The 24,762-nt window shown below is 35.4% G+C and overlaps 1 protein-coding gene across 1 annotated transcript; it reads left to right on the forward strand.

Moving 5' to 3' along the window:
- Positions 1 to 20,305: 20,305 nt before the first annotated feature.
- Positions 20,306 to 23,438, forward strand: LOC136803968 (uncharacterized). Its single transcript, XM_067060701.1, has 2 exons — positions 20,306 to 22,176; positions 22,447 to 23,438. The coding sequence occupies exons 1-2, from the start codon at positions 20,306 to 20,308 to the stop codon at positions 22,940 to 22,942; spliced, it is 2,367 nt and encodes a 788-aa protein (XP_066916802.1). The 3' UTR covers positions 22,943 to 23,438.
- Positions 23,439 to 24,762: the final 1,324 nt, after the last annotated feature.

Raw genomic sequence — 24,762 nt, forward strand, 5'->3', positions numbered from 1 at the left:
CGGTTTAAATCAATAAAATTGATCGTCGATTAAATATCTATTAAAATCGATAATTGATAGATCATTCGGTTAATATCGATTAACTATCGATTGAAAAAAACCCGATTTTATCGATTACAACCGTCTGGAATATTTACATTTTCTTGTTTATTAAAGCTATATTACTGCTACGTAACCATCTAGCGGTAACTATGAGTTTGATGTACATATGGTATATACAGTAAAAATAATGTACAAAAAACTTTGTAAATGCAAAGATGACCGAAAAATATCTGGCAAATAGTAAAATCTGATAAATAGTAAAATCTGGTAAATAATAAAAAATCAGAGTCATAACCCAGTAAACACATGACGTAAATTTGTCGTTCAGATTACATCAATTTTATCTCGCATCCTAATGTGATGTAATCTTAGCGTATTTTGAACGTAACATTACCTGATGTTTAAGACGAATGTTGAAATGATGTCAAGTTGACGTTTCTTTTACAGACATCATTTTAAAGTTTAAGTATGGATGAATAACGTCATGAAAAGATATGTCAAGATTAAGATATAATTTTTATGTTGAAATGATGTCAATTGTTTTACGTTATAATTAGACATACATATCGATGTCAAAATAACGCAAAAGTAGTGCATTGCAAAAGAACATCAAAATCAAGATGTCATTTTTATATTGATATAATGTTCAACATTTTATGTTTAATTTAGACATGGATATCAATGTCAAAATAACGTCACGACTAGATCGTTAAGAGTTTTAAGGTAAAATAATCGTTGATGATGTAAATAATGAGATCTGAAGTTGACCAGTAAGTAAATTTCTAATATATCTAATTGCTGTTCTAGAGAACAATTTGTTTCTGGGACTAAACCCATCAAAAAATATTTCATTGGTTATTGAAATACTTAATGATCTTTTCTGCGTCTGTCCTCGACAGCCTTGGTGAAGCAAAACGAAAGATCTCGGTCGATTTGTCAGTTCCGTAACTTTGGTCGAAAACCATTTTCAGTATTCTTTCATCTAAGTTAGCCAAAGGAATGGTAATCTATACGAGCTGTTTTTTTTCGCATTCTTCAAGGATCCTCGGTAATGCATCAAAAAGAGAAGCTGAAATAAGAATCATGTCAAGTGAGTTGACTCAATTAAGTTGTTGAAAAATTAAACTACGCTATAGATGAAGTTAGCGAAGTGGGTGAACTGAACTATTTGTTTAAAATAATCAGCTCTCACAATGTACTGAATAAAATTTCTTCTGAAGCGGACAACTAACAAATCGGTTCGACTATTCGTTCTATTTATAATCTTAGAACCCATAAAACCTTTGCAAAATCAAAAATTAAGAAGCTCTAATAACTCACCTTTATTCAAGGATATCAAAACTCTGCATGGTAGGTTATCTGGATCTATGTCAAAATCGATGTTGTCGCAAGGATCACCATCAGCAATCTTATCTCCATCATTCTGTTAATTGAAAAAGAAAAATTGATTGGTTATTATCATCGTATATCACACATCAGGAGAGTGTGAAAGATCCAAAAATAAATCCTCAGTCATACCTACGCCTATATGTACAATGTGACTTAGGAAAAGTTTTCACAATCTATTCTGACAGACTTTTGTCCAGGTTATTGCGTTTACATTGAACGTCATAAGATAAGGTTTTAAGTAAGGGTTCAGTTTCAGACAAACCCTGGAAAATCTGGAAAATGGGAAAGTAAGGCAATTTTTCAAGTTGTCGAATATACTCTTTCTTTATAAGCACACAGGAAAATCGGGTCGAGACTCAATATGCTTAGCAAAATCTCATTTTCAACCTTAATTCATGGTTATTTATATGCTTAGACTTCAACTTGAAAATTTATTTCTCTAAGTTATCATTGATTCGGATGAACGGTTCCCTGATTAGCCTTTGTTTCCAAGGTTTTCCAGGGTCTGTCTAGACCTGCAAGAGTTGGTAGCATTTTTTAATCAGAGCTATATAAGGTACAATCCGAAGAGATTTATCTTTTGAATGTTTTCGATCATTAATTATAAATATAGACTTTAAATATACCTTAGGAATGATGACAGCGTGTGTCCTTTGTTCGAGTATACGCGACCTACTAATAGCTGAAAAAAATGACACAAACAGATTAATCTTCAGTCAAATCGATGAGATTTTCGAGGTGGTTTGCATTGGAAACTCTCTTCTTCAGTTTACGACTAAAGTTGCTGAGATTTCCAGGACTCAAACTTATCATAGGTCATAATTGAAAACTGTCTGGATGAAGGTGTGCAATTTCAAAGTAACTCCATATGTGCCAACTATAACTATACGCATTTTAGGTAGGTTGATGTGCTCCGTAATCGTTTTAGGATCGTGATCTACTGTAAGGAATGTGGTATTAAAGCAAGATCTTTATGTTATTTGAAATTCTCAAGGCCTTAACTTAAAACCCATTGAAATACTTTTCAATAACAAAATATATTCTATATTCCACCTCGTTAAACCAAGCAGATAGCTGCCTAATGCAATGTATATGGAATATTGATAAAATTGTACTCTCACCTTGGATTGTTACTTGATTTATTTTGCATGTAGTGTTTTTGTTTTGAGCTTCCTGTAAGGAACAAAGAAATATAAAGGTTAAATAAAATGTCAAAAAATTATAATCCTTACACTGGTTATACTCGCACTTTCCCATCTGACACACAACGTTGTTACAACATTCATCCAACGTTATATGAACGTAGTGAACATTAGATTAACGTTAAAACAACGTTGCATGCCAGCTGGGTTAGCACGATTCTAATGTTTTAACATTAAGGGAGAATAGGTAGGGGGTAACGTGGTACTAATGAAAGGTCAAAGGAGAAAAGATGCAATGATTGAATTGTATTTACCTCTAGAAGAAGTCTTTTGTGCCATTGATGTCCCAGTAGAAGGGTACACTCTGATGTAAACAGATCAGTTTGTTGGACAGTTTTGTAATACAGTAACAGGAAAACAGGACAAATCAAATCACAATAAAAGTCTCCTATTGGGTGTCGATTCATGACGCCAAAAGTTGAAAAATTCATTTTTTTTCGAAGCTGAAGTCCGATTGCGTCTCTTGTGTCGTGTGAAACGGTGTATAGATTTGAAAGCTGCTCCCATTGTTTTGAAATTGTTTTTATTGAGTTCGTTTTGTAAAAGGTGACAACATCAAAAGGATTTTTGACAGAAGTGGTAAGAAAAATTCTTTTCATCTCGCTGACGTAGGTACCGGAATCCAAAAAGGCTTGTAGATTTTTGTCGATTTGAGGATTTTCAACTTCCTTGAATTTGTCTTGGTTGTTAACAGAATCTTCATCAGCATCTAAATCTGATTCAACACCAATTAGGTTGTCGGCAACTGTTTCAAAGATTTTATCGAAAACATTGATGCTTGAAGTTTGAGACAAAAAGTGAATTGGCTCAATGCAACTATATGTTTATGCAGGTTCTGTAGGTTTGGAAACCGGTTTATCTTTCGAGGGGAAACTAATCACAGAATTTAAACAAGTCGAGATTATCCAGTACCTAACCAGAGTTAATTCTTCGTCAAAAACTACGAACGATTTGTTGTTGATGATATTGTATGCATTGATGCAGGCAAGAACTCCACAGCTATGAGCGTCTGACTGAGACAGAATTTCCCAAGGTTGATAAAACGTCCAGCTGGAACTTGTAAATGCTTTGCCAATTCTCGAATATGCCCGTCTTAGTAGATGAATGATTGGATGAAAAACCGATGAATCGTCCTCTTTGATTGAGCTGAGATGGAATATCGACTTTGCCTTTGGGTATAAAGCAATGATAGACCAGTGATAATTTTAGAGCTCCCCCACTGAGGTGGAGAGCGACCATTTTTGGTGAAAATGATACTTAGTAATAGTGGCTAACATCTTTTGAAGTTAAGAAGTTCAACATATGTCTGCTCTCCTTTGCAGGGCTCAAAACGCTAATTAGACGATTTTCAAACTAAGTGGTTGCATAATTTTAGAGCTCCCCCACTGAAGTGGAGAGCGACCCTTTTTGGTGGAAATGATACTTAGGAATAGTGACTAAAATCTTTTGAAGTTTAGAAGTTCAACATATGTCTGCTCTCCTTTGCAGGGCTCAAAACGCTAATTAGACGATTTTCAAACTAAGTGGTTGCATAATTTTAGAGCTCCCCCACTGAAGTGGAGAGCGACCCTTTTTGGTGGAAATGATACTTAGGAATAGTGACTAACATCTTTTGAAGTTTAGAAGTTCAACATATGTCTGCTCTCCTTTGCAGGGCTCAAAACGCTAATTAGACGATTTTCAAACTAAGTGGTTGCATAATTTTAAAGCTCCCCCACTGAGGTGGAGTGCGACCTTTTTTGGTGGAAATGATACTTAGGATTAGTGGCTAACATCTTTTGAAGTTTAGAAGTTCAACATATGTCTGTTCTCCTTTGCATGGCTCAAAACGCTAACTAGACGATTTTCAAACTAAGTGGTTGCATAATTTTAGAGCTCCCCCACTGAGGTGGAGAGCGACCTTTTTTGGTGAAAATGATACTTAGTAATAGTGGCTAACATCTTTTGAAGTTTAGAAGTTCAACATATGTCTGCTCTCCTTTGCAGGGCTCAAAACGCTAATTAGACGATTTTCAAACTAAGTGGGACTAAGTGGTTGCATAATTTTAGAGCTCCCCCACTGAGGTGGAGAGCGACCCTTTTTGGTGGAAATGATACTTAGGAATAGTGACTAACATCTTTTGAAGTTTAGAAGTTCAACATATGTCTGCTCTCCTTTGCAGGGCTCAAAACGCTAATTAGACGATTTTCAAACTAAGTGGTTGCATAATTTTAAAGCTCCCCCACTGAGGTGGAGTGCGACCATTTTTGGTGGAAATGATACTTAGGAATAGTGGCTAACATCTTTTGAAGTTTAGAAGTTCAACATATGTCTGCTCTCCTTTGCAGGGCTCAAAACGCTAATTAGACGATTTTCAAACTAAGTGGTTGCATAATTCTAAAGCTCCCCCACTGAGGTGGAGTGCGACCATTTTTGGTGGAAATGATACTTAGGAATAGTGACTAACATCTTTTGAAGTTTAGAAGTTCAACATATGTCTGCTCTCCTTTGCAGGGCTCACAACGCTAATTAGACGATTTTCAAACTAAGTGGTTGCATAATTTTAGAGCTCCCCCACTGAGGTGGAGAGCGACCCTTTTTGGTGGAAATGATACTTAGGAATAGTGACTAACATCTTTTGAAGTTTAGAAGTTCAACATATGTCTGCTCTCCTTTGCAGGGCTCAAAACGCTAATTAGACGATTTTCAAACTAAGTGGTTGCATAATTCTAAAGCTCCCCCACTGAGGTGGAGTGCGACCATTTTTGGTTATAATGATACTTAGGAATAGTGACTAACAGCTTTTGAAGTTTAGAAGTTCAACATATGTCTGCTCTCCTTTGCAGGGCTCAAAACGCTAATTAGACGATTTTCAAACTAAGTGGTTGCATAATTTTAAAGCTCCCCCACTGAGGTGGAGTGCGACCTTTTTTGGTGGAAATGATACTTAGGAATAGTGGCTAACATCTTTTGAAGTTTAGAAGTTCAACATATGTCTGCTCTCCTTTGCAGGGCTCAAAACGCTAACTAGACGATTTTCAAACTAAGTGGTTGCATAATTTTAGAGCTCCCCCACTGAGGTGGAGAGCGACCATTTTTGATGAAAATGATACTTAGTAATAGTGGCTAACATCTTTTGAAGTTTAGAAGTTCAACATATGTCTGCTCTCCTTTGCAGGGCTCAAAACGCTAATTAGACGATTTTCAAACTGAGTGGTTGCATAATTTTAAAGCTCCCCCACTGAGGTGCAGTGCGACCATTTTTGGTGGAAATGATACTTAGGAATAGTGACTAACAGCTTTTGAAGTTTAGAAGTTCAACATATGTCTGCTCTCCTTTGCAGGGCTCAAAACGCTAATTAGACGATTTTCAAACTAAGTGGTTGCATAATTTTAAAGCTCCCCCACTGAGGTGGAGTGCGACCTTTTTTGGTGGAAATGATACTTAGGAATAGTGGCTAACATCTTTTGAAGTTTAGAAGTTCAACATATGTCTGCTCTCCTTTGCAGGGCTCAAAACGCTAATTAGACGATTTTCAAACTAAGTGGGACTAAGTGGTTGCATAATTTTAGAGCTCCCCCACTGAGGTGGAGAGCGACCCTTTTTGGTGGAAATGATACTTAGGAATAGTGACTAACATCTTTTGAAGTTTAGAAGTTCAACATATGTCTGCTCTCCTTTGCAGGGCTCAAAACGCTAATTAGACGATTTTCAAACTAAGTGGTTGCATAATTTTAGAGCTCCCCACTGAGGAAGGGAGCGACCCTTTTTGGTGGAAATGATACTTAGGAATAGTGACTAACATCTTTTGAAGTTTAGAAGTTCAACATATGTCTGCTCTCCTTTGCAGGGCTCAAAACGCTAATTAGACGATTTTCAAACTAAGTGGTTGCATAATTTTAGAGCTCCCCCACTGAGGTGGAGAGCAATAGTTTTTGGTGGAAATGATACTTAGGAATAGTGGCTAACATCTTTTGAAGTTTAGAAGTTCAACATATGTCTGCTCTCCTTTGCAGGGCTTAAAACGCTAATTAGACGATTTTCAAACTAAGTGGTTGCATAATTTTAGAGCTCCCCCACTGAGGTGGAGAGCAATAATTTTTGGTGGAAATGATACTTAGGAATAGTGGCTAACATCTTTTGAAGTTTAGAAGTTCAACATATGTCTGCTCTCCTTTGCAGGGCTTAAAACGCTAATTAGACGATTTTCAAACTAAGTGGCTGCATAATTTTAGAGCTCCCCCACTGAGGTGGAGAGCGACCATTTTTGGTGGAAATGATACTTAGGAATAGTGGCTAACATCTTTTGAAGTTTAGAAGTTCAACAGATGTCTGCTCTCCTTTGCAGGGCTCAAAACGCTAATTAGACGATTTTCAAACTAAGTGGTTGCATAATTATAGAGTTCCCCCACTGAGGTGGAGAGCGACCATTTTTGGTGTGAATGATACTTAGGAATAGTGGGTAACATCTTTTGAAGTTTAGAAGTTCAACATATGTCTGCTCTCCTTTGTAGAGCAAAAAGTCGAATATCAAACTGAAATTCGAATATCAAACTGAATATCAAACCGAATATCAAACTAACTTATTTTTAATGTAACTTGGTCGTACAGGAACTGCGAATCCATACCTTTGACTGGCAGCATTTTGAACAAAAATGATGGGCCGCCAATGACACAATTTATCATGATTCCAACCATAGAAGAAGCGAGAGATGAAGGGTCGTTAATAGCGCTGACGAACACAGTTCCACCAGGATAGAGAAGAGAGGCTTTCACGTATATTTCATCGACCACCAAAACGCCTCATCGTTGGTGCGGGCTAAGGTTTTTGAAGACTTCCTGTACGAACGTTCTGTCGGATGTGTTGTTGACCTGATAATGAAAAAATGGAGTAAAAGAAGATAGTGTTTTCACTTAAAGCCCTACAAATACGTTTACTAATTTTCTTTTGAAAATGAAGAAATGCTTACTTTTGACGTGATGTTTGTCAATGTCTTGATACTCGGAAGTTGAAAGTCCTTACGAAGTCTTTCATAGAGCGAACGGGAAATGGCGAAGTAACCAAAAGCTCTAGTTAACACACTTGCACTATACTTCTTGTTTCCAACTTTAGACGGTTTCAGGCTGTCGATTTGTTATATCAAAACTTGTTAGTGCTGTTTCAATTCAATGTTTGAGAGATACCTTAGCGCCTCATTGATATGCGACCAACTATTCAACGTAGTTATTCGATTTTTCGATAATGTTTGGATGGTGCAGGGAATTTCGATGCGATAGGCACGATATGAAAGATCAGAAGATATTTTCAAGGAAAATTCTGGGATCGCTGTGTCCGGGATGAACTGTTTTGATTGGATCAATTGATCTTAATCCACAGTATACGTTACGACTGATTTCATCTGGAAAAATAATAAGTACGTATTTTTCAGATTAGCAGTAATAAACCTTTAAATATTGAGTGAGAAAAAATACTTTCATTACAAGCGATTGGTACAATTCTTTATCTTTATCTTTACACACCCTATTGCTTCCTTCTTATAAAAAATACAACAGTGCATTTGACTTTAGAGCCTAAAACTAAAGAATAAATAAAGTAAAAAAAAATAGTCCTACCCGGACTGCAAACTTTTTGTGAGATTCTCGAACGAAATTTTGTCGTTCTCCAGGAACGCAGACTACTCATCTTCTTGGTATGTTCTTTCTTCATATCGACATTTAGAAGTTTTTCTTTGAGGAGGAGGTGGCGACGGTATCGAACTTGTTGGAATGCCATCAAATACGGACGGTGGATTCAACGGTCTTTCTTTGCCTCGCTCGTTTTTGGTGATGGTAAAACCTTTTGGCCAATGCTTTATGCATATATATAGGTTGGTCTTCAGATTTGAAATTGATTGCTCCGAGACATATGGGATAGCTTTGATCCATCTATTCCGTTCATCAGATTTTGTCAGCGGCGGCAAACCAAATAGACGGACCTTCTCTCTAGTGTTTATTTTAGCATTCTTTTGACGCAATACATCGTCTTCCGCTTTGCTTTGGTCATAATTTGACCGACAGCCCTTCACAAAACACTTCTTACCCATGTCTTTCAAACTTAAAGTGTGGGAGTTTGACTATTTTTGACGTCAAACCGTAAATAACCCAATGCAATAGTGAAAAGATTAATTGACGTCAATGCAATGTCTTCTTTTTTTTTAAATTTTTCAGCCCCCCATTGAATTGTCGTCAATGCACGCTTGCTAGGCCTGTAACTTTAGAACGCCATGTTTTTGTGTATTTGGGTCTTGCAGGGGGGTAAAATTGGGGTTTTTGCCCCAAAATCAAGTTTATCCAATTTCGATGAAACGTTCCACTATTAACCAATTTTGCATGTAGAATACGAATACAAAACTCAAAATTCTTTAAAAGTCCTGAAATACCCTCAAAAAGGTTTAGGGCGCAAATCTGGGCTTTTGGGGGAAAAAATGACCCATAAATCAAGTTTATCCCATTTCGATGAAACTTTCCACTTTTATTCAATTTTTCATGTAGAATACGAAAATGAAACTCAAAGCTTTCTTCGAAAGCTCTGAAATACCCCCAAAAAGAGGGTTTTCGCCCCCCAACTTTTTCCTGTAAAATATAAAAATCACTCTGAAAATTTTCCAGAAAAGGAAACTCAGAGGGGTTTTCAGAGAAACAGACCTTTTTTCCGATTTGTTCTGAGAGCATATTTGAGCGCTTGAAATTTTAATCTGTTCTGATCAGAACTTCGAAAATCAATCAGCTAGAAAGAATGTGTTCTGGCGAGACAGGGGTATAATTAAGTTCATCTAACGTGTTCTTGTTGTCTAGTTAGCCCTAGAAAGCTATGTAACATTATTTGATTGAACAGAGAAGTATGAAATAATATTGATGAAAATGATAGTTAAATTACTATCAGATATGAATAAACAACTTTACAACAATACCAGTTCATAGCCATCTATCAATCAGCGGCGGATTTGAGGGGGTTCAAAGGGTTCAGATGAACCACCCCAACCCTTTTGGTAAATAAAAATTACAAAGAAAGGGAATCAAGTGAAATCTAGTTTTCTGATCAGAACTGATTTTTCTTCTCGTTCATCTCGAAATTATTCTACCAGGGGTTGTATATGGCGTTTCCGTGATGGTGCGCGCAACAAATTTAGCTTTGGTTGCCATTCCTACGGCAAACGACCTCATTTCTTTGCAAGCTGTCAATGCAGTGTTTTAAAGTAAGGAATTAAAGTCTTGAAAAGTGGTAATAGTCAGACAATTACTAATATTTTTGAGGATATTTGAGAGAATCACACAACAATATCAATCAATGTATGATGATTTTGACAAAAACTCTGTGTGATGGAATTTTCATCTGCTTTTGTTTGGTGTGGTGAAAGTGAGTGAAAAGAAAGAAAAGACTACTTTAATTTTGAGGAAATATTTTTGTTTTGGTTTATTTTTGAGGAGAAGTATTTATACCAAAAAAAAAACTTAAATCAATTTTGCTTGATAAATGAAGTTTGGAATTTTTATGGGGAAGGACATTGGTGAATTTTTGGAAGTTTATCGTCGTGGACGTGGCTTGAATCACAAGATTTACGTTTGCCTGTGTTTCTTCTCCCATCATTGAGCATTGTAGTGAGGTCTGCTATCACAAAAATACCGGGTATGCCACAAATAAGTTACCCTCTTTAACTTGATATTGCAGGCAGCAGCAGAAAGATTTTTTAAAGATTGTTTCGGAATCATTCGGAGGAAAGCCTAACTTAAAATTTGGTGTCTTACTTTTTTTTGGATTTCACTCCATTGGTTCAAAAGTTATGTTAAATAGATGTCAAAAAAAGGCTAAAACAATGGTACCAATTTATGAGAGAAAGGACTTCTTTCACCAAAATATTAAAGTACAAAGTCTTGCTCCTTGTAACACTTTTTATGTTTTCTTTATATCTATTGTTTTTCTTTGACTTTTGTTTTTCCATTGGGCATAAACAAGATGCAGAAGGCTTCAACCCCCACAAAAGTTTCATCATCTTTCCAAAAGTTTCCGAAAGTATTCTGTGTGTGCATCATCGTTGAGAAAGGTTGGAGAAGGTGAAAGTTTTGAGAAAAATGCCTCGTTTGAACTGTTGCAGTTAGGCTTTCCTCTGAATGATTCCGAAACAATCTTTGAAAAATCTCTTTTCTACTGCCTACTTACGAGATCTTTAAGTTTTGCCTGGAAAGGCTTATGATGACGTCATCACAAAACTTTCATCCTCCATAACTTTTGATAGGAAGATTTTCAAGGCATGTTTTATACCTCAATTTTCATCAGCATTTCATGCTCTTTCCTCTGTAACAATCAGATTTTATGTATTTTCAAAAAATATTTTTGTGCCCAGCCACCTGATGACGTCATCGGACAGGTGGCCAGGTGGCAAAATTTGTTTAAAATTAGGTTTTAGACCCTCCAAGGATAATCAGTGCCAAAGTTCATGCTTTTATCACCATCTGTAGTATTCTTACGTTTGTATGTGTTACCCGACACATTGGTGACTATCGGTAACTATTGGTGAATTTCAGGTGGAAAAAATGTACCTAGCTATATGGATCACAAGAATTATGTTTCGAGAGATTCTTCTCCCATCATTGATGAATTTCACGTGGAAGAAAAGCTAGCTAGCTATATTTTTGAAAACTATTATGGAAAAACAAAACAAAATTGGTTTTAACAGAGACTGGAAGGAAGGTTAGGAAACAAAATTTTAGTAATTTGATTGAATTTGGTTGAAGAAGGAAATTTCCAAAAAGGTGAACCTTCATGCACGCTTCAAATTTTTTTGGAAAAAATCACCCAATTAGCACTTTGTAATGACCCCTCGAATTTATGAAATTTTCCTGAAAAAGTGCTAAAACCTTCATTTTCCTTCACCCCAAAATCAGTTATTATTAACCCCCAATTTATTAATTTTCTCCTAGAGTACTGCCCCATTACAATATCCCCCCTACAAGTAAGCATAAAAGAGTGTGATTAACTCCAGAATATATGAAACGATATATAACAGCAATCTCTACCAAAAGAATTATATCAACATTCCATACAATTGAAAAAGTGCCTTCCTACAAATTGTTGATGACTACTGTTAGTACCCTTCCTTTAAAACATCAAACTTTTTACTTTGAATTTAAAAAATAAGTTTTTATTAGATACATTTGTTCTATAATTTCTGAATGAGAGCTAGAAATTCTTGAGTCTATTTGCACATTTCCCAATGAATATATGAATATCACCACAAGCGATTATTACATATTCAGCCTCTGGGTGTTCATGCCGGGTCAAAAATAATAAGGGCCTGCCCGCCCTCCTTTCAGCGCATGTCAACCCGCTAAGGCCTATGTTTGGGGTTTATAGGTAATGGGAACTGCAGACGTGCAGGCGCTCATTATCGACCCCCGTGTTGATTGGAAAAAGGGTGTCACCGCCCAAACAGGGTTGGTGCTAAAAATACGCCCTAAAGGTCGGTTTAGAAAAGAATTTTAGAAATGAGATTTTTGAACCCCCTCTGAAAAATCATATATTCCGTTATATAATATACTATACTAATAATACACTAACGAAGAGTTATCAAAACTTTTCAAATGATAAATTATTTGTAAGGAAAATGCACCAAAAGTAACAGTTATGAAAATCAACTGCGAGGTATGTATATAGAAATACAAATACAGAAGTATATGATAGAAAATCGTTATATAAACCAATGATACAGAGAATCTCAATCTTTGTCAAATGAAAACACTCTCATACACGTTTTTTGACACCAATAGTGCACTTTGGCTTGAGCATGGACATTATTTAGTTCTATAGACCAATATCGTTCTAAACCAAAAATCCTACCCTGATATTCTCATAGAATCTATTCCTTTAAAACCAAAAGGCGAAGATAAACGATAAACAAGAGCAACAAAGATGTGGTTAAATATTTCCTCCAATAGCTCAGAGCATAGATTGTAGTCGCAGTCGAACCCCACAGATTATCCTAAAGCCCCAACTTAGTAACTTAGATTTATTAAAGCCTTTATATTAAGCAATATCCGATGCAAAACAAAATATAACCATATTCCTGCTAAAAATTGTTGTTATTTCATAGTTCACAGATGATATAAGTCTAAAAACTTGTTAAAAAATTGCATGCAAATGATAACAATTTTAACACAAAAATAAATGTATTTTATTCAACTAATATTGGTTTTTACCTTCATTAAGGAAATAAAATCTTAGATTTACAAGTTGATATTATTCTAAGACTCATATGAGTAAGAAAGTGCTAAAATATCTTGAGACTGTCTACTAAGGGACTAATATGGAAATATGGCAATATGAATTTGGGAGATATCGAAATATGTTGTACACATTAGTTTCATATGAAAAACTTCCTTGTCATCAATATTTTAAACCACCATATTATACCATTCACAAATAAAAGTTACTTAAAATTGGATCTCCTTCTTTACAGATTTAGATTTCCAGTGCATAACATCTGTTACATTAGTATTCATGTGATAATATACCAAATTGTCAACCTTGAAATTGTCACATTTAGTTAAAGTATTGCTAAATGTTTACAACACTTTCCAGCAAACCTTTTTGTGAAATTTGTGTCTTGATAAACTAAACTCCATGACATTTGTATCATTGATCATTAAATCACATCTTGGAACAATAGAGTTCCTTGGTTCAATTATTGCAAGAATGTTTATCTTTGTTCATATTCTCATTATGTGCAACATTATCATTACATCATTGCCAGCAAGTTACATTGTATTGTCAGCTTTAGAGGTCGTCACACTTTGTTGAATTTGTAATCCTGGCACCTGAATGTGAAAGGAAAGAAAAATTTCATAATGGGAAATAATCTCTTTACAGTACAATTAATGCCAAATGTGTGGTCATTCGCTGAAATCTCCCAAAAAAAAGGGTGACTCAGGCCGTTTAAGTGGATTTGTTTTCGGGAAAAAAATTGATTCTACTAACCATTTTTGAAACATCATTACTCTTTCAAAAAAATTTCTTTTTAAGAAATTTTTTCGACTTTATGACGGAAAAAGATTTTAATATGGTTACAATGATACCCATCAAGTTGGTGAAAAATCCACATAAAATTTAATTAATGTGGAGAAAATCGCTAAAAAAAAAAAAAAATGGCGCCTCCGCGGGATACAGCGTTGAGCTTTTCACCTCAACTTTTGTACACGAGTAGTTCAAGCAGGTGGCTATTCAAAACTATCTAAATAGTGAATTATTTATTTATAGTCTTTTCTATAGGCACGAAAGAATTACCAAAACTTCAGTATTTTCACTTGAGTTCAAAGTTCAAGCCGTATTTTAACTATATTGCATAATGAAACCCTCCACTACAGAGGTACTTTCAATACGCTGTCTCTCCTCCCTAGTGCCTTGGAAAAAGAAAATCACGAATTTTCAATTTTGTATCGCGCGGAATGTAGGAAAAACATAGTTTCTCCAAGAAAAAACTTCAAAAATGGAAGGTACAGGCCAATGGGTAAACCTGTTTGTTAAAAATGGTTGATTGACAAGTAGATTCTTACGCAATAAGCCAGTAATCAAATTTAAAAGGAAGACGCAATTCTTTCTTTCTTTTGAGCATAAACCAATTAGCTCTCTCTCTTATTTTTTTCTTAAAAGAATGTTTACAAGAATAAGATTTCGTTTATTAAATAATCTTTTAAAAGTGTTGATTGACGCGTGAGGCCTTTTCATTAAACATTCAACTCTGTCGGTGTTTTTTTAGACTGTACCAGAGAGATCTTAGAAAAGAGGGAAAAGAGAATTTTTGTTTCAGAACCACTTAAAGGGCCTGAGGAGACTCTGCTATATATATGCATGGCAAACATAGCTCAAACCATCAAAGAAGTTTACGGGTACGTTCAATAAGGTACACTGGGAACATACAATAAGGTTCACGGGGAACATACAATAAGGTTCACGGGGAACATACAATAAGGTTCACAGGGAACGTACAATAAGGTTCACAGGGAACCTACAATAAGGTACAAGGGGAACATACAATAAGGTTCACGGGGAGCATACAATAAGGTTCACGGGGAACATACAATAAGGTTCACAGGGAACGTACAATAAGGTTCACAGGGAACGTACAATAAGGTACAAGGGGAACGTACAATAATAAGGTACACTGGGAACGTACAATAATAAGGTACACTGGGAACATACAATAAGGTTCACGGGGAACATAAAATAAGGTTCACGGGGAAAGTACAATAAGGTTCACAGGGAACGTACAATAAGGTACAAGGGGAACGTACAATAAGGTTCACGGGGAACGTACCATAAGGTACAAGGGGAACGTACAATAAAGTACACAGGGAACCTACAGGGAACCTACAATAAGGTATATACACGGGGAACATACATTAAGGTACTGGGGAACGTACAATAAGGTACATGGGGTACGTACAATAATGTATACGGGGAACGGCACAATAAGATACACTGGAACGTACAATAAGGTACACGGGGAGCATACAAAAAGGTACCCAGGAACACACAAAAAGGACCAACGGAGAGCGTACAAAAGGTACCCTGAAATTATTGATAGAAGGATACTATTTTTTTCCCCGCTAAATCTTCGCGACGATTTTTAGTCGCGTGACTGAAGAGCCTAGTCATAATGTGCAGCACGAATAAAGAAAACATTAACATCGAAAATGGAAGAAGAAGAAGAAACGGAAAAAGGCCGTTTTAACAAATATTCCCCTATAGTAGGGAAATATTTAATTACTTTAAAAGCTTTAACGAAATATTTTAGGATTCTCAATATCAAATTCATCGTCATCTTGAGACTGGCTGCTCGCGACATCAAATTCTCGCTTTTTGTGGTATTCATTCCAACAATCTCGTTGATTAAATGAGCAAATAGCAAGTGGTTCGTTCGGTTGTGAGCACTTGTCACATTTTGTGCGGGTTTTTGTTCCGCAAATCCAGTACCTACCAGTACCAGTTACGAATAACAGCAAATCTGAACTAGCTGCTTTTCAGTGATTGAATGAAGATTTTTCCAGATTATGAAGGGATTGCACAACGCGTATGTTTCAATTAACGAATCAAGCACACGGCTCTGTTTGCGAACACTACGACACTCGCTGTTGTAGTATGCTTGATGTTGGCTTGTACGGTCAACCAGCCCATAAATCTGGCGATACAAAACCACTGAAGGTGGAGTGTGAATGGCCTGTCCGCTCACCTCAATTGTGGATCAGTTTTCCCTGGGAGAATCGGCATCATTGTCAAGGAAGCAAATTGCATTATTATTATTCCAATATGTCAAATTCAAATTTTCGTGATGCAGGGACTGAGTATTCTCTGACGAAGGATTTAGAATTCTTTAGAAATGAACTGTGTTTCTTTGGAAGATGGGCCGTATTTCCACGAACAGTAGCAATGATTCTGGTGTTCCATCTTTCAAAAGTTGAATAGTTGGAAATCCACTATCCATCACCGCAAGTCTTCCCATATGTTTTAGCCGCTCTAAAAGTTGGTCAACGGTGTTGTAATTTTTTTCCGGAGCCCGTGTTAGTGAACTCTTACTGCCGATACGCCCCTCATCAATACACATTTCAAATCCAGGAGACCAAACCGTTTGCGAATTCTATCAAAAGTTACAGCCATTTTTGTCTCCAGCTGCAAATTATTTTGAGACATACTTTACGTTGTATCATATCTACACCTGCCAGGATTTTTTTTAGAGGATGATAAGATGCCGATGATCTCTCAGGGAGATTAGATGCATCTGTCACCCGAAAATGTTTCAATAATGATTTAAATTTAATAAAAGTGGTGACATTTTTTACTTCCGTTTGTGATTTTAAAGTATCACTACTCCAGGCCATTTTTTTCTGGGGGTAGCGTATCAGAGATAGATGCCATTTCAAAGCAAAAAAAAACACGAATCAAGGAACGTCCTTTTTCATTTTTTTCAATAACACCAATTTCTTTTATATACCCCGGGTCATTACGACCATGTCGATTGGTACAGTCAATACATTTGTTAATGAACTCATCTTCAAGAATCTTTTCAACAAGGTCATTCGGCTGGTCATCAGTGTCAAATTCAATACTTGGCTTTCCAAACTCAGTAAGGTTTGACGATGGTTTTATGATGTCTAATTCTGTCTGAGAGGAAGTTCTCCATTTACAACAACCAGAATTGTCTTCATCGCTATCAACACCTTCAGGATCATAATCACAATTCATCATCATTATCATCACCACTGGAGAAAAAATCACTTTCACACTCGGATTCATTCTCGCTGGAATTCGACATGTTGAGAGTTATTTTGCGAATGATTTTCAATGCCGCCATATTTGCATTCATTACCATGGCAACAGTATGCACCAAGTTGGACTTTTAAACCAAAATCTGGAAAAATTGGCATTCAAACTAAAATTTCCAAAAATCTTCTTTTCCTAAATCATTATCAGAAAACATTCACACATTTGTAATATCTTCAGTCTATTTTCGTAAATAGCTCAGCAATTCCAGCCAATGAAAGTGCTTTCTATAGGAATAAAGATCTTTAAACTCGTTTATCTAGAGTTTACGAAAGAAATGTTTTCTAAATGTTCAGTTCATAGAATTTGTTTGGAAACAGTAACCTTAATAATAATAAAACATAGTAACCTTGGGAGTTAGGTTGAATTAGGAATATTGGACCCTCTGATTATTATTTTGTATCACTGACAGCCTAATGTTTGGACAAAAAACCTTTTAAGGGTGCAAGTTTAATTTTGAGTGCAATTTTAAATTATTCAATAAAAATGTTTGCAAATTCACGTTTCATTAAAATTAAAAAAACTCGACTTTTCGGTCTTGTTTGAACCCTGAAAAGACGAAAATTGGACCAAAAACGCTCTTATATTAGGGGAATCTCGGGGGTTTTCATAAAACTTGAATGTTGTTTTTATATTCTACATGAAAAATTGGATAAAAGTGGAAACTTTCATCGAAATTGGATAAACTTGATTTTTGGATAATTTTTTGCCCCAAAAGCCCCAATTTTACCCCCCTATAAGACCCAAATACACAAAAAACAATATTGCCATTTCAATTCTACACCATTTAATTGTGTTATATTCGTAATTTCATTAGAATTGGACGACATCGACTTTTTTTGCCTTTTTGCCCAGGGGAGACTCATCGGGGACTCAAAGTGTTAAAGGTTTAAGAGTAATTAAGAATTTAATTACAAAAATGACGTTATGAACTTTAAAAACACGTGAATGATATTTTGTACCACCTTCTCTTAAAAAAGTGCTAAATTTTAATGGGTAATTAACCTTTTTGTTTCGAAGTTTTTTCAAACTGTTTAACTACAATATTGCATATTAAAATTTTCGTTTTTCGAACTATGATGCTAAAATACAAATAAAAACAAACTATCTGAATGGGTTGGAGAGACTGCGTACACCTGGAGAACACTGTAGTTCCGCTGCGGGGCCTATCTGTGCAGAAGTATAGCCCTAAAGTATGGCAAAAAGTACTGGGAGCACATGAAAGGAAGAGGTATAGACCTGGATAGAAGTATGATGAGGGAGTAAAAGATAAAGGGCTAAAACTAAGGATCTGGATGCTAGGAATAGAAAAGGGAACGGCTAATGCAGTCAGATGTAACCATATATAAAGTAAAATAAAGAGACTATGTACAAGTGGCAATGTCGAAGTCGTTGAAGGATACGGTGGTGTGTGATGTGAACAACAGAGGGGCGAGAGGGGAGGGGCTAGAGGAAGGGTTTACAACCGCAGCACATTCTCCTCCAGCTTTGCTCTGAAAGCAATTCTATTCTCCAAAATATGCCAATTCTCGATAAGATCAACACAATAATCAATTTCTGCGGAAGAATACTCCTTAAACTTTGAGTTGACATAGTTATTCTCTAGGAGGACACCAAATACATCAAAGTTTAAAGAGTTAGCAGTATAGATTGCAGAAAATGTGAAACTGTAAAATATATTGTCAGTAGAGGACAGCAGATGATGAAAATAGGGAGCCAAACTAGGATTGCTCGTCGACTGATTCAGGAGTGCAAGTTTCCGTTTGTCAATGAGTGTAGTAACATCTGGAATGTTGTATAATTTGTTAAGTAAGGTTTTAGGTTTTTTCGAAACACTAAATATAGCCTTTAGGCAAATGCGTGTCTGCGTGTTTAGGTGTTCGACGTCTGATTTATTCAATTCAACCAATTCAAGGCCGTACAACAGTTTCGGTATGATGATGGAATTAAACAAAGTTACTATCTGGTTCGGGTGGCACTCACGAATCCCTGCAGTAAGTTTTTATATGATGAAAAATTGGTCAAAAAGCAAATAAGCTTTTAGAAATATTTTCCGAAAAAGTAATTTTAGTTCGATAAAACAGGGGGTGAAAATAGAAGGGACCCTTACACTGCTTTTTTCCGGTCAAGTGTCTGTAACCCCCATTGTTTGAGTTGATAATGTTATTGTTCTATAAACAGCCAATCAAAAGCCAAGAAGAAAATAAATAAGCCAATCAGCGAGCAGTATTAGCCACATTCCGCGGACGCGGTCGAATTGGCTTGTAGGGATAAATTTTTCAAAATGGTAGATTTCACTTTCGTTTTCAGTTAGGCTTATGGATCTGATCAAATCTGAGCACTATAAGAAAAATAAACAGATTTAGCAAAGAAGAAGCTGAGGAATCATGGGCGGATCTAGGATTTTGAGGGTACCATGCAAAAACTAAACCTTTTTATCAGGTTTACATTAAAATTTTAGTCGGAATTAGTATGAAAAGTGTGTCCTTTGCTTTCTCTCATAAAAACCATTAATTTTCAGTACAGTAATTTAAACAAAATCGTTCTTTTCTCTGTATAATATAATAACAAGACCAAATAAAAGAGAAACCATATAAATATTTAATGAAAAGCAAACAGCAAAAGAGCAAAAAAAAATGAGAGTTTTATCTATTACTGTACTTTGTATAACAAGAAAAGTGTGTAAAGAGGGCAGTATAGAGTGAGAAAGATCTTATTCTTTCAAATTTGTTTTTTTAAATATTTGAAGTCATAAAATATTTTCCATGAATTACATTTTAAAGATATTACATATATACCTACAAATATATTACAAACAATCCCACCAAATAGAAATTCTTGTTGATACAAAAAAATATTTTGTCTGTTTTGAAATTTATTTTGCAATCTTGAATTCCAAGAGTTCCATACAGGGTTCAGACAGACCCTGGAAAACCTGGAAAACCTGGAAATATGATAAATTTTCAGAAAAATCAGGGAAACTCAGGGAAACCCAGGGAAAAATTTTTTTTTTACCAGTCTGCTCAGGGAAACTCAGGGAATTTTATTTTTTGAAGAATGAATTTAAAATTTTTAAAGTTTTTTCTTAGATTCATTTAGATTTTTGCTAACAACAAAACTTACTAGTTTTAAAAGATACTAATTTAAGTAGATTGTTGGCAGAGATATATTTTTTGTCTTGAAAATATGCTGGAATGTGTTCGTCTTCAATTTTAGTGTTGTGTTTGCAGTAGTTTATTCAATTTATCTAGATGATAGGTGCTAATCAAGTAGATTGTTGTCTTGACAGAGAGAAAGACACTTACTAATAAGGTTTTATTTTTTTTTAGAAATAAGTAAAAATGAGTAAGCAAGTAAAAACATATTTTCAAGACAATTGGTCAGAAATAGACGAGTTTAAAGATTGGATTGCTCGATCATCAGTTAATACTCAAGCAAGGTGCAAGCGTTGTCACAAGACTTTTGAGCTATCAAATATGGGAGTTCAGGCACTTAGAAGTCACGCATCTGGAAAGAAACATAAAGAGATAACACAGAAAGTGTCTTCCTTTTTTAAAACGAAACCAGTTAAAGAGTCGTCACATGAGCAGAAATCAAAAGAGGATAACGAAAGGACAAAAAAGGCTCAAACAAGTATAGAATTGACTCTTACTTCTGCAGATGTTACCAAAGCGGAGATTCGGTGGGCTCTAGATGGTATTCTGAAGGGAAACTCGAACAATCAAAACGCTAACATCGGTCCCCTCCTTAATGCATGTTTTCCTGGTCATGAAACGATCAAGTTATTTTCACTAGGAGCTGATAAGTTACGATACTCTTGCAATTATGGTTTAGCTCCATATTTTCGTTCCATTCTTCAAGACGAAGTTAAAAAATCTGAAATCTATGTCATGTCTTTCGATGAAAGTCTTAATGATGTAAATCAGAAATGCCAAATGGATCTAATTGTTCGATATTGGGATGAGAAAACTCAACAAGTCAAAGTAAGGTATTGGGATTGTTCTTATCTTGGACATTCAACACACGCTGATCTTCTGGAGCATTTTAGCAAGACTACTGAATCTTTAGACCCATCTAAGATGGTTCAAGTTTCAATGGATGGACCAAATGTCAATCTAAAGTTTCTGAAAACGTTAATTTCTTCTCGTGAAGAGATAAAGATTCCATCTCTTGTTGACATCGGAACTTGTCCATTACATACAGTCAATAATTCTTTTCAAGTTGGGGCTAAGAATGCAGAGTGGGACTTAAAAAAAACACTAAAGGGGATCTGGCAAATCTTTCACGATTCTCCTGCACGTCGTGAGGATTACGAAAAAGAAACAGGGAGCACAGTTTACCCAAAAGCTTTCTGCTCAACTAGATGGACGGAGAACAAACCGACGGCAGAGAGGGCTATTTCTATCTGGCCATATATTGAACAGATTGTTACTTACTGGGAAAAGAAACCACCAAATAAACGACCAAAATCTAAAAGTTATGCCAATGTAAAAACCGCTGTCAATGATCCTCTTACAGTAGTAAAGCTGAAATTTTTTGCTTACGTTGCTGGTATACTCGAACCATTCTTAAAGATGTACCAAACTGACAAACCCATGATCCCTTTTCTCTATTTTGATTTGAAATCAATCGTTTTAACGCTAATGAAATTGTTTATAAAGCCAAACTGTGTATCTGGGGCAAAAACGGGGATGCAACTGTGTGGAATTGACCTGGAAAATGAATCGAACCAAATTAATCTGAAAGATATTGGTCTTGGGTTTGCTGCTGAAGAAGAACTTGAAAAGCTTAAAACTGCAGATCTTGTAACGGCGACTAAAGAATCATCATTTTTTAAAGAGGTCCGGACTTTCCTTATCTCACTCATCAAAAAGTTGTTAACTAAAACGCCTCTCACATCAGTAGTCGTCAGGTTTGCTTCAATTTTTGATCCATCTATCATCATTTCGACACCAACGGATAAGATTGAAAAAAACTTGAAGAAACTGCTTCATCATCTTTTGAGTCTGAAAATTGTAACTGCTAAAAATTCGGATAAAATTCATCAAGAGTTTCATCCATTCCACAAAGATGTGAAAGCACAACGTGACAAGTTCGAAGCCTTCTCAAAATCAAAGGATTCTCTTGACACGTTTTATTTTGGCTTATTTCCAAAATTAAATGACAACTTTCCAAACCTGGCATTTCTCCTGAAACTCATCTTTGTTTTAAGGTTCGTAAACTATTTACTTCAATACTTTGCTGTCTTACTTCATAACAGCTGACGTCTAGTTTGATGTTGAAACTATTCGATCAGCTCCTGTTTTAGCATCAAATGAAAGTCGCACTCTCAAATTTCTCTACGTAACTCTATTAAGCATCGCCATACTTTTCAGATATATTATTAATTCATAACCATCTGATTTCGATAAAAATTTCTACATGACAAATGTTGAATTATTTTACATCTAACAGTTTAAACTCTTTTCCTCTTTTCCTCCAGCCATGGCCAAGCCTCTGTTGAAAGAGGTTTCAGCTTGCGAAATGCTTCTTTGAAAGATAACATCTCTGAGCTATCCATTGATTCTAAGCATGTCATCGTTGACCATATGTTATCAAATGATCTTAAGCCCGAGACTATGGATATTAACACTCCTCTCATGGTAGCTTTCAAATCTGGCCGCGCAAAATACGAAAAAAGTAAGAAACAAGCTAAGAAAGAGAAAATCTTCACTGAACAAGAAAATCGAAAGAGACAGCTATGCATCGAGATTAATGAAATAAAATTGAAGATAGCATCATTGAAAAAGAATGTGTCCTATTTAGACAATGAGTTTACTAACTCCATATTGCAAGCTGAGGACCAAAATGTAAATGAACAGTCACTAATTATTTCCAAAGCAACAGCATTGAAGAGAAAAAGTATTTCTAAAAGTGAAGAGGCTGAACAATTAGAGAATAAGGTGAAAATGTTAGAAGCCAAGAGAAAGAAACTCTGAAAGAAACGATTTATGAAGTTACATACATAAATTCATGGTTGATATTGATTTTTCCATCAGTTATTATTCATACCTAACATTTGTAGACTTTTATTTTTACCTTAGTTAGGATTACCTTTTGTTTGAAAATTATATACGCATAGTTGGTATTGATTTTTCCGTCAGTTCATTGCTTCAAAACTTAAACTTGAGTCCAATTTTATAAAAAATGAACTACCGATGGATTCACAAGTGGTTCTTCTTCAGGTCTAGAAAGCCTAGGTATATACCAAAATATTGAATTTTTATGCATTCTTTTTTAGTTTTGTTTTCAAGACAGTGTAAAATTTTCAAGGTCTAGGGTTTAAATACCTTAAATATGAACGTTTTGGGACTTCAAAGTCCACCATTTTCAACATTTTACTGCATAAAATTTGAAAAATTTTGGGACTCAAATCTAATTTTGTTAAGGCTTTTTAAGCTCTGAACACGCACCTGTATTTGCAGTTTTCTCAAAATGGAAAAAACAGATTTAAAAGTTTTTTCAGTTTTAAAGTGTTTATTCATATGCAGTATTTGTAGCTTTAATTTTTACCTTAGGTTTACCATTTGATTTGTGTGCCTTTTGTTTAAAGATATATCTCTTTTGACTCTGCTTAGTTTTTTTGGTTTGCTTGATACTCAGGGAAAAAATAGCTAAAATGAGGAATTTCTCAGGGAAAAAACCTTTGAAAATTGATTAAAATTCAGGGAAACTCAGGGAATTTTATTTTCGAAGGTCTGTCTGAACCCTGTCCATACAAAAAATGTCATTTAACTGTAAATCCCATGTTGTAATTTGATCAGTGTCCATAGGCTCAATCTCGCTGTCTCAGTCCACAGTGGGATTGAATTGTATGCAAAGTTTTACGACTACGCAAATGAAAATAATATAATACACATCCTGAATTCAAAACTAGGGGTGGAGAATTCATACCGTGATTGACTGATTGACTGCAATAATCTTGAGGACCCTCATATTGTTTTTTGTATATGTAATTTTTTTATGAACTTCAGAATTCAGTTCTATAAAAACATCCATTATTGGCATTAATTTTCAAGCCAGCACATAAATAATGTCTTCTGCAACCTCATCCTTGAAGCATGACCTTTGATGTGTTTGTACCCTTCGTGTATCCTATTTGCTATTAAACATTGAGCTGTCAATAAAGTGTTCAACGAAGCCAAGACCAAAACAAAGCTAAGTGAGCAACTATCAAAAGAAATCTCCTGATGGTCAACCTCCTGGTTGTTGTTGGGGTTTTGATTATGTACTACTTGCTCATTTTCTCCATAGCATTGTTCTTGAAACTGATAGAATTCCAGATAAAAAACCCAACGCTTCTTTCAACTCTTCTGGCAGTATGCTGATGTGAGTGTTATTGTTTTCCATTTCCAAATTATGAACATATAATTTCCATAAAAAAATCTGATCTTGTTGTTTCACAACTAAAGTCAGGTCGATATTTGATGACTCCCTGACCCTGACGAAGGAGTGATTTTCCAAATGAGGAACATACAAAAAACCAAATTTCTCTGCAGTGCATAGCCTCTCTGATGTGGTTGGTTGAGAATCTTCTTATTTCAGAAACTGAATGATTATTCGCTACCAATGAACCATACGAACTAAACAGTTCTCAATGGTGTGGTTGTCAAACAAAACCATTGACTGAATTTGCTAGTCTTTTTTGTGGTCCACTTGGCTCAATTTTTTCACACAATTACAGCACAAGTATTCAGGATCCTTGGACTTTTCATCATCAGCAATATATATCATAATCAAATAAAGTTTTAATTTTAAT

Source organism: Clytia hemisphaerica, unplaced genomic scaffold, assembly GCF_902728285.1.
Source record: "Clytia hemisphaerica strain Z4C2 unplaced genomic scaffold, Clytia hemisphaerica genome assembly, whole genome shotgun sequence".
Classification (NCBI taxonomy): Eukaryota; Metazoa; Cnidaria; class Hydrozoa; order Leptothecata; family Clytiidae; genus Clytia; species Clytia hemisphaerica.

Excerpts from the sequence above, each read along its gene's own strand:
- LOC136803968 (XM_067060701.1), top strand. The coding sequence starts at position 20,306 with ATGAGTAAGCAAGTAAAAACATATTTTCAAGACAATTGGTCAGAAATA. Across the intron at positions 22,177-22,446 it reads AAACTCATCTTTGTTTTAAG|CCATGGCCAAGCCTCTGTTG; the intron begins GTTCGTAAACTA and ends CTTTTCCTCCAG.